Source organism: Pithys albifrons, chromosome 4 (assembly GCF_047495875.1).
Source record: "Pithys albifrons albifrons isolate INPA30051 chromosome 4, PitAlb_v1, whole genome shotgun sequence".
Lineage (NCBI taxonomy): Eukaryota > Metazoa > Chordata > Aves > Passeriformes > Thamnophilidae > Pithys > Pithys albifrons.
The window spans coordinates 67239176-67254897 of NC_092461.1; the positions used below are offsets into that span (position 1 = coordinate 67239176).

Below are 15722 nucleotides of genomic sequence, written 5' to 3' on the forward strand. Positions count from 1 at the left end.
ACATTTGAAATTGTTATTTTAACCCTAGGACACATGCAGTTTCTCTGTGTGACAGCGGGAGCCCCCTCTGTTCTCGCTGAGCTCCACGAAGGGCCGCAGAGCCGCCGCAGCCCGGGCGAGGGCGCAGAGCCCTCGGTGCCGACAGGCTCCCTTTCCCGGCTGCCTGAGCCACCTTCCCCGCCTCCCTGCGCTGCCAACGGGGCGGGCCGGGCCCGCCAGCCCGGCTGCGGCCGCGGCCGGCCCGCTCTCCCCGCCCCCCGAGGCGCGGCCTGGCCTGGCCCGGCCCGGCCTGCTGTGGCGGCGGCACGGGCAGCTCGGCCGGGCGGCTCCATGGCTTTCATCCGCAGGCGGCGGCTGGAGCGGGAGCTGTACTCCAAGGAGAGGTGAGCGGCATTGCCCCGGCCCTGCCTCGGCCCCCGGAGCCCCGGCCTGGGGCAGGGCGGCCTGGGCAGGGCCCGGCGGGGCGAGCCCGGCGCTGCCCGCGCTGTGTTACTGCGGAGAGCAGGTGCCCGGTGGTTCCCAGAGTTAAGGCTCAGAAGGGTGTAGAAAGGGCCCGCGACAACAGTAATGCTGCTTGCCTTGTGTAAAGCTGCATGAAAATAGCACCTGGAGATTGCTGTTTATTTGTTCTCAGTTGTGTTGGTGGCGTGGAGTTACAGCTCTGCTTCACTATAGTTTGTTTTGGTTTCTTTGCTTTTTTTAGCCCCCCCTTAACATTATAATCAGTGTGTTGTCAGCCCTTAAATTACAGACTCTGTGCTGGCTTTTTAAAGTATTAAATTCAATTAGCCCGTTTCTGCTTCCTGACTGTAATCCTTGTTTTGTTTCCGAACATAAAACAAAGGCTCATCACACATGCTGGAGTATATCCTGAATTTACTCTCTTATTTTTAGGTAGTGTCCCACTTTCTTTTATGGGGCTCATCTGCATCTGGCTTGTCAGAGAGTTTCAAAATCCTTTCCAATCTTTGTATTTCCAGACAGGAAACCTCTGTAAGGTGAGAGCAATAGGTCTGCACGGGTCACACAGCAGAGGGACACGGTGTCCTTTCTGGGGGTCCCAGGGATGCCCCGTGTTCTCCCGCTGCAGGAGCCGTGGAGGGACAGCAGCCTGGTCCTATGCAAGCCCTGTGCACATTCCTCATGCTGGTCTCTGCTGGTTACACAGCGCTGTTTATTGTTGGTGAGAAAACCACATGACAAAGAGCTGGACTCACTCTGTCCATATTAATTCTGATTCATGGCTGTGCAGTCCACGATGCTACCACATCCTCTGAAGTGGTTTTTGAAGTACAGACGTGTTCAGGATCGTTTTTTGTCTTGTATGTTGTTGCTTTTGGGGGCTGCTGTGGTCTCAGTTGTATGTGAGGGGCTGCAGAGGTGGACAAACTTCCTGTGTAGAAGGGAACGAGAAGGATTTTTAGTTAATTTTTAATTATTTTTAAAGTAAAACATCTAATTGTAGGAAAAGCAAGAAGAATGACTGTATTAGATTGAATGTAAATAGTTGTGGGGCTTTTTGAGAAGCTGAAAGGAAAGGCCAGAACTCATCAGACTTTTCCCAAAGAACTCAAATGGGATCTAAATCTCTTCTAAAAAATGCCTGAAAACAAACTCAATATCAATGTCTGTCAATATTACTGATCTGCAGTTATTGGTGAGAAATTTTTTTCTTTGCTCATAGTTAGAAACATCTCAGGATGTCGAGTTTGTAATTTGAGCACCTCATAAAAGATGAGTCTTGTTCTCATTTGCACTGGCAGCTTTTCCTGCACCTGCAAACTCATTTCTCCTTTTTTTGCCCTTGCCTAACAATTGATATTTGTGTAAAATCAATTTGTATATATTTTGTAGTCTGTATAAGGTCTTTTCCCCTCCCTCTCTTCCTGTGCTTTTCTAAATTAGGAAATCTTAAATATTTAAGTGATTTAACAGATTTTGAGCTTTGAAATGTCAGATCAGAAATAACAGGGTTTTTTCACCTGTTTTACTTATAGTTCAGCTTCAAAATATCAAAAAACCCCAGGTCCTTATCACTGAACTGAAGGGACAGCCTCTGAGAACTTTTCTTGTTCGTGGTGGGTAGTTCTTACAGATATACCAACTTCTACTTCAAAGCTTCTCTTGGTCCTTGTATCGTTGGTGTAGATACTTCCTAGTGAGATGACCAGGACTTTTTGAAGCTTTCTGGCAACTGCATTTGGTGTGTGGTTTGGTTTGTTTGGTTTTGTTGTTATTTGTACATTGCTTTCCACAAAGCTGTAAGCTACAGAAGTTCCAGTTAAGGGTACTGTGAAACTTGGTAAGAAGCTAAATCTTCTTATGCAGTTGCTTTTGAGGGGAAGATCAGAGTAGTTTTAAGTGTTCTGAAAAAAATATTTCTTCTTAACTAATTAGTCCACTTTAAAAGCTGGTTACATAACCATTCTTTTCTGACTATATAGCATTTTCTAGCAGAAAACAAAATGCTGAGATGCCCTGTGTGGACACACTGAGGACAAGGAACAGGTTTTATTTTCCATTTAATTAAACAAATCCATGTCCCTACTGAGCAGGGGAATTATCTGTCAGGAATTATCCTTCAAATTCATCTGTATCTGTTTCAGCTGTGTGTTCACCTCTTATTTTCACTTTGCCCAGGTGTTCCAGGTTAAAGAAAGTTATTATGTCCCTTTTTAATTAGTGTTGCGTGCGTGCTTATCCAGTTTATTTATCCCTCAACCATTCATCCTTCATGAACAAGAATCCTTTTTTTGCAAACAATTTTAGTTACATAACTTTATATTAAATGACACGGTGTTTGGCTCAGGTAGTCTCCATAATAAGCTGATGTTTCTATTCTGTTGGCAGTGTGCCCAAGCTGGGGCAAGTGAAACACTGTAACACTTGATACAGAGACTGCAAATAGTTATCCTGGTTTGTTTTGCACTGCTCGGCTTCCTGTGTGAGCCGTTCATCTGTTCTGCTGGAAACATCACTCACATGATGCAACCTACTGGCACACGTAGTGCTAGGGATGGATTGTTGTTTTGTTTTGTTTTTTTTTTTAAATTGGTATTATCTTCTTACTCTCTTGGAACAAAATATGTATAATGAAGACTTTTATTGAAACATCAGCAAATGAGTCCTACAGCTGGCCTATGGATACTTTGCTCTTGTTAGGAGAGAGTTTAATATTAGAATTGGTTTTACCTAGCTTTGGGCTCCTCCTGGATTGGGCTGGACTGCTTTTTCATCCTTGGCAACATCCTTCTGTTATCAGGATTGTACTACCAGTATCGGGTCAGCAGATTGTGCAAGGCGTATTGGATCAGCCACTTGAAATCCTTGTGTCCCAGTAGGTTTCCAACATGGACTTTCCTGATGAAGCGATGAAAATAGTAAGAATTCAATCACAGATTAGAAATTTAAAGCAGGATCAATGTGGTACCTTCTTTGGGTGGTATAAACAGGATTTTGCCAAGGCACTGATCCCTACACAGTCATTCCTGTGTCGAACTTGAGCAATTCCAGTGCTTCAGTTGGTAGGTGAAATTGGTATATAGAATGAACTGTGGTTTGGTTTTTTTCCCCCCATGTGTTGTTGGATCTCAGATGAGTTTTTCTGAAACTGAAGCATAGAGGGAGATGCACACCAAGCAAAGTAAAAATAAAATTCTCTAGTAGACTAAACCTGATGCAGCACACTTTGTATTTGGAGGATATTTTGTAGTATCTTGGCAGGACTTTTAAACACTGTTTTGCAGTTTGTAAAATGTGATTTCCTTCTTTGTTGCATACTCTGAAGAATGCTAGGAATGTTGGAGTGCTGATTGGATTCTCAAACCTTGTGTATTGAGAATGACATCAAATGGGGTAAAGTTTTGTAAATGTGTTTTCTTGCTACTGAGGTGCGCAGTTTTCCTATGCATCTTGGATAGGCCTCAGCCCTTTTCCAAGTGGCAATTATAGGGGAGCTCTTTGAAAAACACAGTAAGTTCTGTTTTTCTTGGGAAGGTCTCTGCCTACACAAGAGTGTAAGCTACTGGAGCTGCTTTTTTTTTTTCTCCCTTAAGTTTCAATTTTCAAATATTACATGTATTTTAAAAATGTCATCATTTTGCAAGTTTTCTGAGAGCTTGATTACTATTGCTGAGACTTTGAGAATAAAGTCTGAACTGTTTAGAAGCTACAGTATAAAGCATTGAACACCTTGTAACCTCTCACTCCTGTAGCTACTTTCACGGGGTCTTATTTTTTTTGAGAATCTTGTCTAATCTGTCTCTCTGTCATTTTCAAAATAATATATTGGGGTTTTTTTAAATAGTATGTCAAGTTAAATATAGAAGAAAAAATGGTCGGTGATCCCTGAAGACATGGCTGCAGTTTCTAACTTCATCAGTCTGTTGCAAGCCATTAAATAGCATTGTGACCACAAAATTTGTAGACATAAACCTGTGAAATGTGTCTTTATTAAGAAGCAAGCGTAAAAGTATCCTGTAATACAGTTTAAAGTGTGAGTTTTATTGCTTGATTTCAAAGGATTTTGTGTCAACAGATACTTGAGTTGCTTTCCAAGATGTAGCATTGAATTTCTGTAAGTAGATTTTTAATAAACACTCATTAAATCATTTATATATGGGAAGTTTCAAGAGTTATTCTTTGTATTCATTTTGACAATGGATTAAAATGAATCACTTGCTGATAATAAGAAAAATGTCTCAAAATCCTTTTCTGTTTGCCTGAAAAAGAAGTTTGTGATATTTGATTATTACAGTATTATAGGAAAACAAAGTTTTAGAGCAGTAGGCAAATGTAGAAGGTCCCTTTGATTTCTGTTATACACAACAGAGAGAGTAATCAGGCACTGGAAAGGCCTGCCCAGAGAGGTGGTGGATTCACCATCCCTGAAGGTTTTTAAACTGAGATTGGACGTGGCACTGAGTGCCATGATCCAGTAAACAGACTGGAGTTGGACCAAGGTTTGGACTTGATGATCTCCAAGGATCTTTTCCAACCCAATCAATTCTATGATTCTATGAACTGTTTGTGTTAGAACCACAATTATTTTTTTTTTCAGATACTGGTTCTTGCTGATAACTTAAAAATACCAAAAAAACCCAAAAAACCAACCCAAACCAAAGCCACGAAGAGTTTTCATTTTAGATACCAAAGCATTTTTGTACATTTCCCAGTTAAAATTTACGATTTGCCTGACTAACTGCTGAGGTTGAGGGTTTTTTAGGTCTTGAGCTCAGACATAAAGGCAAGGGAGGGTAGACTGGGAACGGCCTTGCTTATTGTTATTTGTCTTGGCATTGGTTCTGTGATCCAGGCTGTTCTTGCAGAGCAGTGTGGCAGTCATAGGCTCACAGTGTGTGCTGTTACTCAGCGCAGGAAGCTATGCAGCTGCTTGGTGGCTCAAAACCAACATACAGTTTTCAACTGTCACAGGGTTAATCAGTTTCTTATACAGGGCATCCATATCATGCATTCCCTTATTACTGTTATTTGTTGATTTTTTTTTTTGTCATCCTGACGTGTGCAGAAGAATTAACCCCCTATTTGAGGTCTGTACTAAGTGTGCATACAAATTCTTGTTGTAGGACTGCATTGCAGTTGATGGTATGTAACTTTGGTATGCCAGTTATCTTCATATCACAAGTGTCTCTGGAATACCCTCTTTAGGTCTTTGGAAGGCAGGCAGTCTCAAGTCCAACCACTCAGCTGAACGTTGAAGATCCCCTCAGTGCTGTAATTGTATAGCTATTATGGTAAATGTCCTAGTTTTTCAGGCCTAAACAACACTTTGCCTACTCAAGCAGTGTACTAGAGACTGATCTGTTCCCTGGCTATCTGTAGATACTTGTTGAACCTCCTGGCAAGCCTGAAGTATCATCCTGTGCCGGGATGGTTCTCAAGAGGGACCCTGTTGATACAGTAACTATCAATGACTCTATTTATGTGAAAGACATTTGTTCTGTGAAGATTAAAAAGCTCTGAGTGTACTCTAGTTACATCTGACTGAACTTTACTTTTTTCCCTTTTTTTTTTTTGACAACCCTATGGATCATTCACACAAATGAAATTTAAGTATTTAAGGAACAAAGACTGACATTGGTTGAGAAATTCCAGAAGGTTATTCTAGGGATGATGCATCAGGAGATGAACTCAGGAGTCCATTATAACCAGTAACTTGGCCTAGTCTAGATTGTTAGCCAGTAGCTGACATGCAAATCTGAAAATTTTGTTTTCACTTATGGTAGCGTATCAGTTTTAAAACGGGCAGGTTTTGTGACAATCTTTGGACAGGCTGTAGGTTCATCCCAAAATGCAATGGGTGCTTGAGAAGAGTAGAGATTGGTGATTATCTGTGTGGAGATTTGATATCTAGCTCTGTCTGCCTGAAGAAATGACTCATTGCAGCCTAAAAATATAGGAAAGTGCAGTTAGAGTAAATGGACTTGCAAGCAGAGTAGCAACAAGGATAGGAATGCTTGGAAGAGGCTGCAGAACCACATGGACTCTGTGGAGAGTGGAGGGAAAAGACAAAATGTAGAAAATGCACTTGGCCTATATGATGTATAACATTTCAAGAAAAATGCTTTAACAGCTGCCAGCGATACAAGCTTTTTTCTAGGCAGGAAGCCTGAGTTCAGTGAGCATGAGATCACGGCACAGGAGGTCACTGGTCTCCAGCAAGGAGCTCTGCAGAGACGCTGTCTCTGTAAACCTGGGGAGTGAGTATTCATGTGGAGGAGACACAGAGAGAGAATAGCAGAAGGGTAAGCTGGATGCTGCTAGTAAATGCAGTATGTAAAAGGAAAGAAACCCACAATTTCCCACAGTATCTAATTGCACATATAAAGTGTTTGAGGTTTTGTACATATCTTGTGCGTTTTTTTTTTCATGAAATCATCTGATTCAGCAGGAGTGAGGATTATGCCAGGGAAAGTGTACCTCAAATCCTTCCCAGTAGCCCATAGCTTCTGATTTTGGGTAGATAAATTGGTTCAGTAAGTGCCAAGTATAAAGATACCACAGCTTTATGGAGATAGTTATAAAGAAAAAAAAATTGAAAGAGAACTCTCTTGGTTTATGTGGTTTGGCTTATGTTAAGCATGTTATAGTTACTCTGAATAACAGCCAATGTTTTGATGTAAAAACATGGCTTGTCTCAAATATATGAAGGATGTCTGCATTTACAAACACTTAGAGGTTTAATTATTACCAGTGCTGTCAACAGATGAATTTTGAGAGTATAAAAATGTGAGGAGTGTGTCAAAAGAGTCGGTGAGACAAAGGAAAGAGCCCAAGAATGAAGAATTTCAAAAGTGAATTCTATCGACCAGACATTATTAGTTTTCCTGGAAAAAAAAATTAATGGGATCATGTATGCCATTGCTGTGAAGCATACTGTTCCCTCTGTCAGTAGTCCCTGTTTCCTGGTGAAAGAAAACAGATACTTTTCAAACAAATCTGAGTATTGCTTTTGTTCTTAACTTTTTAGTTAAATGTTCTGGCTTATGGATAATAAACTGAGTGTATGTGCTTATACATACTAGAAGGAAAAGCATTCTGGTGGTGACTTGCCCTTTGTATATCCAAATGTAGGTTTATTAAAAGGCCTTAATTTAAAAATGTGCTAGGACTTGCAAGGTCTGAGTTTGCAAAAGCACAGAAATTCCAGCGTTGTCCCAGATTTCAACTGGATGATGTGTTGAAAAATGGGATTTAATGGTAACTGTGTGGGAGCTGCTAAGCATGTTGTCATATGGTACAGAATACCCCTTGATCAGCTGGGGTCAGCTGTCCAAGCTATGGCCCCTTCCAACTCCTTGTGAAGCCGCAGCCTCCTCACTGGTGGGGTGGGAGTGAGAAAGAAAGTGCCTTCACTCTGTTTAAGCACTACTCAGCAATAACAAAAACACCCCTGAATTATCAACACAACACTGTTTTCTACATAAATCCAAAACAAAGTCCTATAGTAGATACTGTGAAGAAAATCAAGCCAAAACCAGCACAATGGGATCATAAAATACCTGTTTACAAGAGAGGAGAGGTAAAGATAAAGATGTATTGAAAAAGCAACAGAGCATTAGGATAAAGTGTCTTGGACACATAAGCAGTTTTATGTATATGGACCCACTGTTATTTGTAGTTACGGTAAACTTTTATTGTTATGTTCTGTTTAATGTAACAGCCACAACACCAGTCTTTAAGTGAACAAGATGTATTTTCCAACAGCACATTTTTTTTTCTTGTGAAATATGCTTTTTTAGTGAACAGGCTATTCTATCCATCCAGTTAATTTTGTGAATTCTCAACATATTCACTGCTGTTTGAATACTGCTCTGGGGATGCTTGGTGTTTATTAGTGTTTTCACAGGCATTTCTCACGAAGTACATCATGAATACAGTACAAAAAGCTCCAAGTGTGGAGGTGAATAAATACTAAGTACTTCTGCAGATCAGACCAGCGCTGCACACAAAGAAGTTATTTTACTTCCAACTGAAGTGATAAAAGATGTTTTTGCTCCTCCTGCTATGCCAGTATCCAGTGCCATTCCCCACAGCTGAAAGAAGAAGTGACTGAGCGTTCACCCTGATAGAAAGTTGTTGAGTTTTGATCACTTGAAGCAGTTTAAGTTGTTGTAGAATGCATGTTCTCTCTAACCTGGCCTATTTGCATTTACTTGGTATCAGCACAACATTGCTATGACCTCGCAATTAAATATTTTAGGAGACTTCAATTTCTTATTTTTGTTCTGTTATTGTTGAGGTTTGTTGTTGATCGAATTAATCCCCAAACAGGCTTCCTGTGGGGTTGAACAGGCAGAGGTCCAGAGGAAGTACCGAATGTGGTTGGAGGGGAAGGTAATGCTTCCTCGAAGGGCATCTGTCAAGTGACTCAACTGTGTTGTAAAATCTGCGACCATGTTTTCATTTAACACTTTAGACCAGTGTAATTTAGCTTTCCTTCAAAATTATCTAATTTCCCTCATTCTAAGTGATTAGTTCCTGCTCTTCCTTTTTTTTGTCACTGTATATTTTAACTAGCATACACTGCTCAGGGCAAAAATCATCTTTACTGGGCAGAAAGCCCAGCTATATTAGAACAGTTTCCGCTGAAGGCATGTGAACAGAATCAAATATCTAACCTTATATATGTTGGAAGAGCATCAATCTATCTTCTTCATACATATGCGAATTTCCCTATAAGTTGTTTTTTAAAAAGTTAAATTAATGTATTCTTGGTATATGGGCAGAGCAGAGAAATCGGTGAAGACTTCCCAAACACTTGATATCTCCTATTAAGAATACTAATTGTTAGGGTATTTATCTTGGAATAAATGATTTTTATTTATTTGTAGGTTTTCACTACTTCTTCTTAACCTGGAAGAATATTACTTTGAACAGCACACAGCTAATCATATTATAAATAAAGATTGCAAAGATGAAAGGTACACAACTTTTACATACCTTTATTTACGGGAGTCATTCTAGTTTTATGTATCTCAAACACATACACAACTAATTTTTTTCTTTTATTCCTTTTAGAAAATTCAGAGGTTCTCTAAAAATCTGTTCAAAATCAATTATTTTTGAACCAGATGACAGTATCAAACCCATTATCAAGGTAAGCAGTGCAAACTTAAATTTTCCAGTAACTTAAGATTCTCTTTTAAAAAGCTTTTAAGATTTTATATTTTTATAACTTGCTGCAGATACCATTGAGAGACTGCATTAGTATAAAAGCCCCAGAAGATAATGAAGGAAATAACCCTTTCACACGGTAAGTGAATTTGGGTTACTCTGTGTCTCTATTTAACTTCTTTTACAGCTGAAATACCCATAACTTCAAATATCTTATTTACATTTCAGGGATACATCTGGAAGGATTTCTGTTCTATGTAGCCAGGTAAGACCTGTATATAACAGATTCTTGATGGATAAATGAGTGAGGTTACATAAACAAGGCAGCTTACATTCTTTAATGGTGTTTTTCTCAAAACTGGAGTCCTAGGGTGGGGAGTAGACTGAAAACAAAATTAATTAGTGTCAAAAACTCAGCATTAATGTGAGGCTATTGATGCTGGAAATTTCAAACTGTTAATGACTTCATTAAGTCATTAATTTGATAAAGTGAATTTTTTGCACTGTGTATTTTATAATGAAGCTTGAGAATTGAATGAAAAAGGAGGATAGACTGAAATGAAACTTGTTATTAATCATCTTTAGTTTGGTCTTGTTATACTGCTTTCTTCTAGTTTTTGCAGTGTGTTGTGGTAATAGCAAAGCCATCTTGATCCTTGCACTTCAGCTTTATGAAAACTTTGGACTGTGCTGTGTGTCCAGCAAATAGTTTTCAGAAGCTATCCTGAAATATTGTCTTCAAGTTTCAATCAAGAGTTGTGATTAACTTGGAAATGTTCATATTTAAAGTTAACCAAGGGAATGCACTTCAAATGTTGATAAATAGCAGTTGATATGTGTTTCAAAGCTGTAAAAGTTTCAAGAAAATGTTTTAATTTCAGCAAAGAACAGAGTTGAGATGAGAAATATAATTTTAAATATTCTAGCATATTTGTAAAATCTGTCTTTGCCAAAACCTGAAACTGATAGCCTTGCTCAGTTACATACTGCTGCAGTAAAAAAATGAGCTAGGGCATTTAATATTATCTATGCCGGAGAAGTTTGTGGGCTGTGTTAAAGTAATTGGTATATTTAATTTCATCTTGAAATTGCTTCTGTGAAGAATATTGTGTAGTCAAGGTTTCTTGAGTTGGCAGAATTTTTGTGTATTGAGGTTTTTTAAAAAAGGTGTTTTTAACTGTTACATGCAATGTTTCCACTATACATCATTAGTGTGTGGTCTTAAGAATAAATGATGATAAAAATATCTCATAGGAAAGGAGAATTAACTTTTAAGATGGCAAGTGAAGTTAGTACTCCCCATTCCTCCCGTGTGTATATTGCTATTCACCCTCCTGTCTTTGTGGAATTGTTCTGAAATAGTTGGGTGGCATGATAAATGCTGGTACTTTGTATAAGAAGCATGCAGACTTTCAAGTGTCAAGTAGTCACTAGCTGTAGTTATGGCACATCATGATCTAATTATGAATATTTTTTCTAAGTAGAAATTCTGCCTTGTAGGAAACTGGATGTGGTGAATAAGTGGAACATCTTAAATGTCTGAATTTTAGACTAAAAACCAATTGTTAATACATGACTGGATAAATAAAGTAAAAAAAAACCCCAAAACCATAATGTCTACTTTTTCATGTAATGTGAAGTATTCAGTGTAGAAAAATGATTAGTTATCCTGCAGACGAGTTATCTGAGTGTAATGCAGGTTTCTCATTCTGATTCTCCTGTGGCCTGATTCAGGCCTGTACATGCTGATATCAGATGAAGGACACTAATTGCCATTATTTTTTTATGTAGCACTTAGAGAAGCATGCCAAGCTTGTGAGTGTCTAAGCACACCACTCTTTAGCTGGATGGTGCTGTGAGTGGTCAGGTAGTGAAGGTTGGCTCTGTTGTCAGCTGGTGAAAGTGGGATAGTTCTCTGTAGGAGCCAGAATGGTACATATCTGTTCTTTCAAGTTTAATACTTGTCCTTGGTTTGCGGCTGCTGCCACAGTACCTTGGAGTATAGAACTACAGATGTGCTAGCTGTAGGAATGAAACCAAGGCACTGGAAAAGGCTCTTAAATCATCCAAGTCTCTTGGGCCACAGACTAGAAGACAGTAGGTGATGCAGTCCAGTGTGTTCTGTACAGTTCAGAACCAATCCTGAGTCTGGCACTTTAGGCCCGAGAATTTTGAGCCTTCCCTACAAACAGAGAAACCCATGACTTATTTCTGGCTTGTCCTTCAGACAGTGGTTAGTAAGGCGCAAGTATCTACAAACCAATGTGCTAGCAGTCAAATCTTTTCCTACATGTTTTTTTCATGAGTAATTATGAAGGAGAGTAGTTTCATTTGGCTTTTGGGAAGAGAAGATCCTCTCAGGTGTGAGAATAGCACCAGAGAAATAAAACTGTTCAAAAACATGCTATGAGTTGAGAGAGGAATTCTGGTGTTCATGGTGGTTGGATCTGGAAGCAAAACATTTAGCAGCAGAAGAAAGGCATTCATTTGAGAAAGTTTACACAGTAGTGTGTTGTGAGTTGCCAGTCTTGGGTAATTCCCATTTGGACAAAACTCTAAGGCTGTGAGCCTCCAGAAGAGGGGGAGAATCCTTCTATTGAATGTAGATGTGTGTATCGGCTTAGTATTGCATCTCCTTGAAGGTCATATGATGAAAATAAAAGCCTACTACTAAACTACTTAAATGAGCCTCTGAACTCAACTGAACTCTTGCCCCTTCTTGCAGATAGCTGATATAAAGGCTCATTGTTTTTCAGCAGTTTATCTGGGGTAGCTAAAGCAGTATATTACAACCCAGTGTTTTGCTTGCCTAAACAGTGTCCTTAGCTTTTTATTTATCAGTCCTTCTGATTCACTGTAGTTTTTAATGTCTGAAACTGTAACATCTCTTTCAGGTTTTTCTCATTAAAGAAAGAAACATTATTGCACCCTATAAAACAGTGAGAGTGAGTATATATTTTTTCACTGTTCTTAGCAAACTGAAGTTTTGGAAGGATTTATGTTCTCATTTCTGAAAAAGTATGATAAGTATCATTTGAGGAATATGACAATAAAGCTGGGGGAAAAAAGTAATGGTGCATATTTCAAAAACACATCTGAAATGTTCCGTGATAGCTTTCTGATATTTCTTGGATGACTTGCTGCAGTCTTGGCTTCCATTTTCCTCGATGTGTAGCTCTACGAGCTCAACAGTCAGAGCTGTCAGCAGGCTGCTAGTAGACAGTAGATACTGGATTATGGCTAAATGGCTTCTCCTCAGTTCTTCTCAGACCTGAGAGGAGAGACTGCTAATTGATATTTCCAGCTGAGTGCTTCACGGTTCAAAGAAATGGCAGCTAAGACAGCTTACAGCAGAAATTGCAGGTTACTTCTGGTTGCTTTCTGCTGATGGATTTGGTCAGCTCTGATTCTGAGCCTGCGGCCTTCAAGGCATGAAAGTGAGGGGTTTTCACCTGAAATGTGAGATGAGTTAGGATACAAACACAAAAAGAAAATGCAGAGTCATTAAACATATTTCCCAAGAATTAAAACAGACAGAATTATATTTCTCAATATATGTATTCAAGTAAGAAATTTCAAGAATGATGGAGTTCATAAGTTTGTATTACTGTAGTGAACAGCAATGAGGCAAGGGATGATTTCTGTTCTCCCAACAATGGCTTTGGATTGGTTTTGTGATTAGATCTGACTCTAAACTAGGACTTAAAATTTTTCTTTATTTTTTTTTATTCTGTTAATTCTTCATGTGTAAAACCTGTTTCATCCTCTAGTCCTTCCATTTTCTGTTTTGTATTCATGTGCAAGATTTATTAAGTATCACACAAATACCTTATCCCATTGCCAGCACAGTGAAAAAGAAGAGAATTGGAAGGGCTGTTTGGAAAGCTTTTCATTTTCTCCTAAGTTATGATTCATCCATAGGTAAAGCATTTCTGACAGTTAACCATTGCAATTTACTTCACGAAAGTGCAGCCATGTTTCTGCATTTTAAAACAAGAAATCTAGTTCACCTTCAATCATTTCTGATTTTTTTCTGTTGCTGCTAAATATCTTCCACTTGAATCATTGCCAGTTTCATATGTGTCACTGCATTCTGGAATTGAGTAATACAGTTTATCTTCCTTCTCTTGCATTAATTGTTTCAGATAATTTACAAAATACTGAGCTATTGTCTTTGCATATGACTGGAGAGCTACAGAGACTGGTGCTCAAAAGCTTTTACAGTGTTGGCTGTAAGCAATCCTTGTAGACCATCCACTAGGATTTCTGAGAGCTGTGTTTTCCCTGTTGAAGGAAAATGGTGCTCTGGGTGAAATGTTAAAAGGCTTTTATCTAAATTGCTACTGAATTCCTTGTCTTTCTATAACCCAGTTTCGTTTGCTTCCTGAAACATGCTTTCTTCTTGGATTGGTGTCAGTTCAGTTCAGATCACATACATTACACTGAAGATTGTGTAGATTTTCATGTCTTCCTTTCTTCAGTTTTAAATTGATCCAACTATATCCACTGATCAATGTCGTGCTGTACTTTTGCTGATGATTTTTTTTAAAAAGTCTAGCCTGAGAAATTACAAAACCCTACAGAAGTATGTTGATAGAGTTTTGTACTACCTTCAGGAATCATCAAAGGATCCCACAACCTTTGCTACATATGAGTTACGCATAAAGTTAATATCAGTTGTTCCATACCATTAATATACTTAAGTTAAAATCAGAAAAATCTACTATGAAATGACACTTAAGAAAGCTAAGAAAACTGTAGAGGAAAAATGAGTGTTCCACATCTACTGAGTGATGTGTTAGTGAGGCTTTTGTAAATGACTAGTCAAAATAGGCTGTGATTGAATTTGGAATCTCTTCCACTCAAAACTATTTATGTAGAGGAGAATGATTAATTTTTTTAGCATAGACTTTAAAAATTTGACGGGCTGGTCTCTTTTGTCTACAAGATATATAGTACCTGTTTTAATGTAATACGTCACTTACTAGTTCTATATTTGCATGTTTTAACCTGATACAAAACAGGCAGAGTGGTGTTTACACTGTATTAATTTGTTCACTTCAAAGCTATTATGTTGCATTGTATCACACAACAAACAAAATACTGCACAAAGAGTTTACCTCAGGGAAGATACATTTTTAAAGAAAAAGGATTGGAGTTTACATCTGCTTTTGGAATGTTTGAGGTATAGCACAATCTTTGGTAGCATACTTTTATCACAGTTAATTTTTTAGTATTTAGGGAGTTTTTGGTCTTTTGATTTTAGTTTGATATTTTTTTTCCACTGAGCTTTATTTGAAACTCATTTGTAATAAATGTACTTTCAATTTTAGGGTAGAACAGAATACTTATTCCAGCTCGATGTTGCTGTGAAAGTAGGAGATGTTGTTCAAACTCTACATCAGGTATGCAGTTATTTGATGTCACTACATGTTTCATCACAGCATCTTTCGGTTTTTAATGTAGAGCTTTCTTTTTTTGCTCTCAAGGTGAAAATCTTGGAGTATCTATTTTTAAAATGTAGTTGAAAACAGCATCTAGTTCTGACAGCTGTTGTAAGCAACCTATACTAGCTTGTATTATGCAGGGTGGTAGTATACAGACAAAGTAATAACATGGCAGTAGCAGTGAAGAAACATATCCTACTTTAAAAAGAAGTAATAATAAATCTTTTAGTATTCTGTCACAGAGTGTGCTAAAGCCCCTCATGTTTCTGTTGACTTCTGAGCAATATTGGAGATCTCTCTGATATTTTGATTAAAGCTTGTTGTTTAGCTTTACAGGGCTTCTTGTCTAGATAAGATGGGAGATCAAGCTGCCATGGTAAGTATCAGGTTATTTCTAATATTGTTTAATAATTGATTTCTAATTGAATTTGAATCACAGACCATATCAGCTTTTTTTTCCTTCCACTTTAGATAACTGCTATACTGCAATCACGCTTGGCTAGAACTTCATTTGATAAAAACAGGTACTTTTCTAATCACTTTCTACTGGGAAATCATTTTCATCTTGTTGATTCATTAGTCTGCTGCATTGATAGTTAGATGGTTGAGGTAGTGTAAGTTCTCTAGTTCAAAGAGTTA

The 15722-nt window shown here is 38.4% G+C and overlaps 1 protein-coding gene across 2 annotated transcripts in view; it reads left to right on the forward strand.

The window, feature by feature from the left end:
* The first annotated feature begins 217 nt into the window (after positions 1-217).
* NSMAF (neutral sphingomyelinase activation associated factor) overlaps positions 218-15722 on the forward strand; it is a 38261-nt gene continuing 22756 nt past the window's right edge. The window contains exons 1-9 of one of the 2 annotated variants that reach the window (XM_071554476.1): positions 218-383; positions 9354-9443; positions 9541-9619; positions 9708-9775; positions 9865-9901; positions 12531-12581; positions 14970-15041; positions 15412-15459; positions 15555-15607. In XM_071554476.1, the coding sequence (XP_071410577.1) occupies positions 331-383; positions 9354-9443; positions 9541-9619; positions 9708-9775; positions 9865-9901; positions 12531-12581; positions 14970-15041; positions 15412-15459; positions 15555-15607 (551 nt within the window). In that variant the 5' untranslated portion in view covers positions 218-330. The remainder of the gene's footprint in view (positions 384-9353; positions 9444-9540; positions 9620-9707; positions 9776-9864; positions 9902-12530; positions 12582-14969; positions 15042-15411; positions 15460-15554; positions 15608-15722) is intronic. The other variant, XM_071554477.1, reaches the window with a different exon arrangement.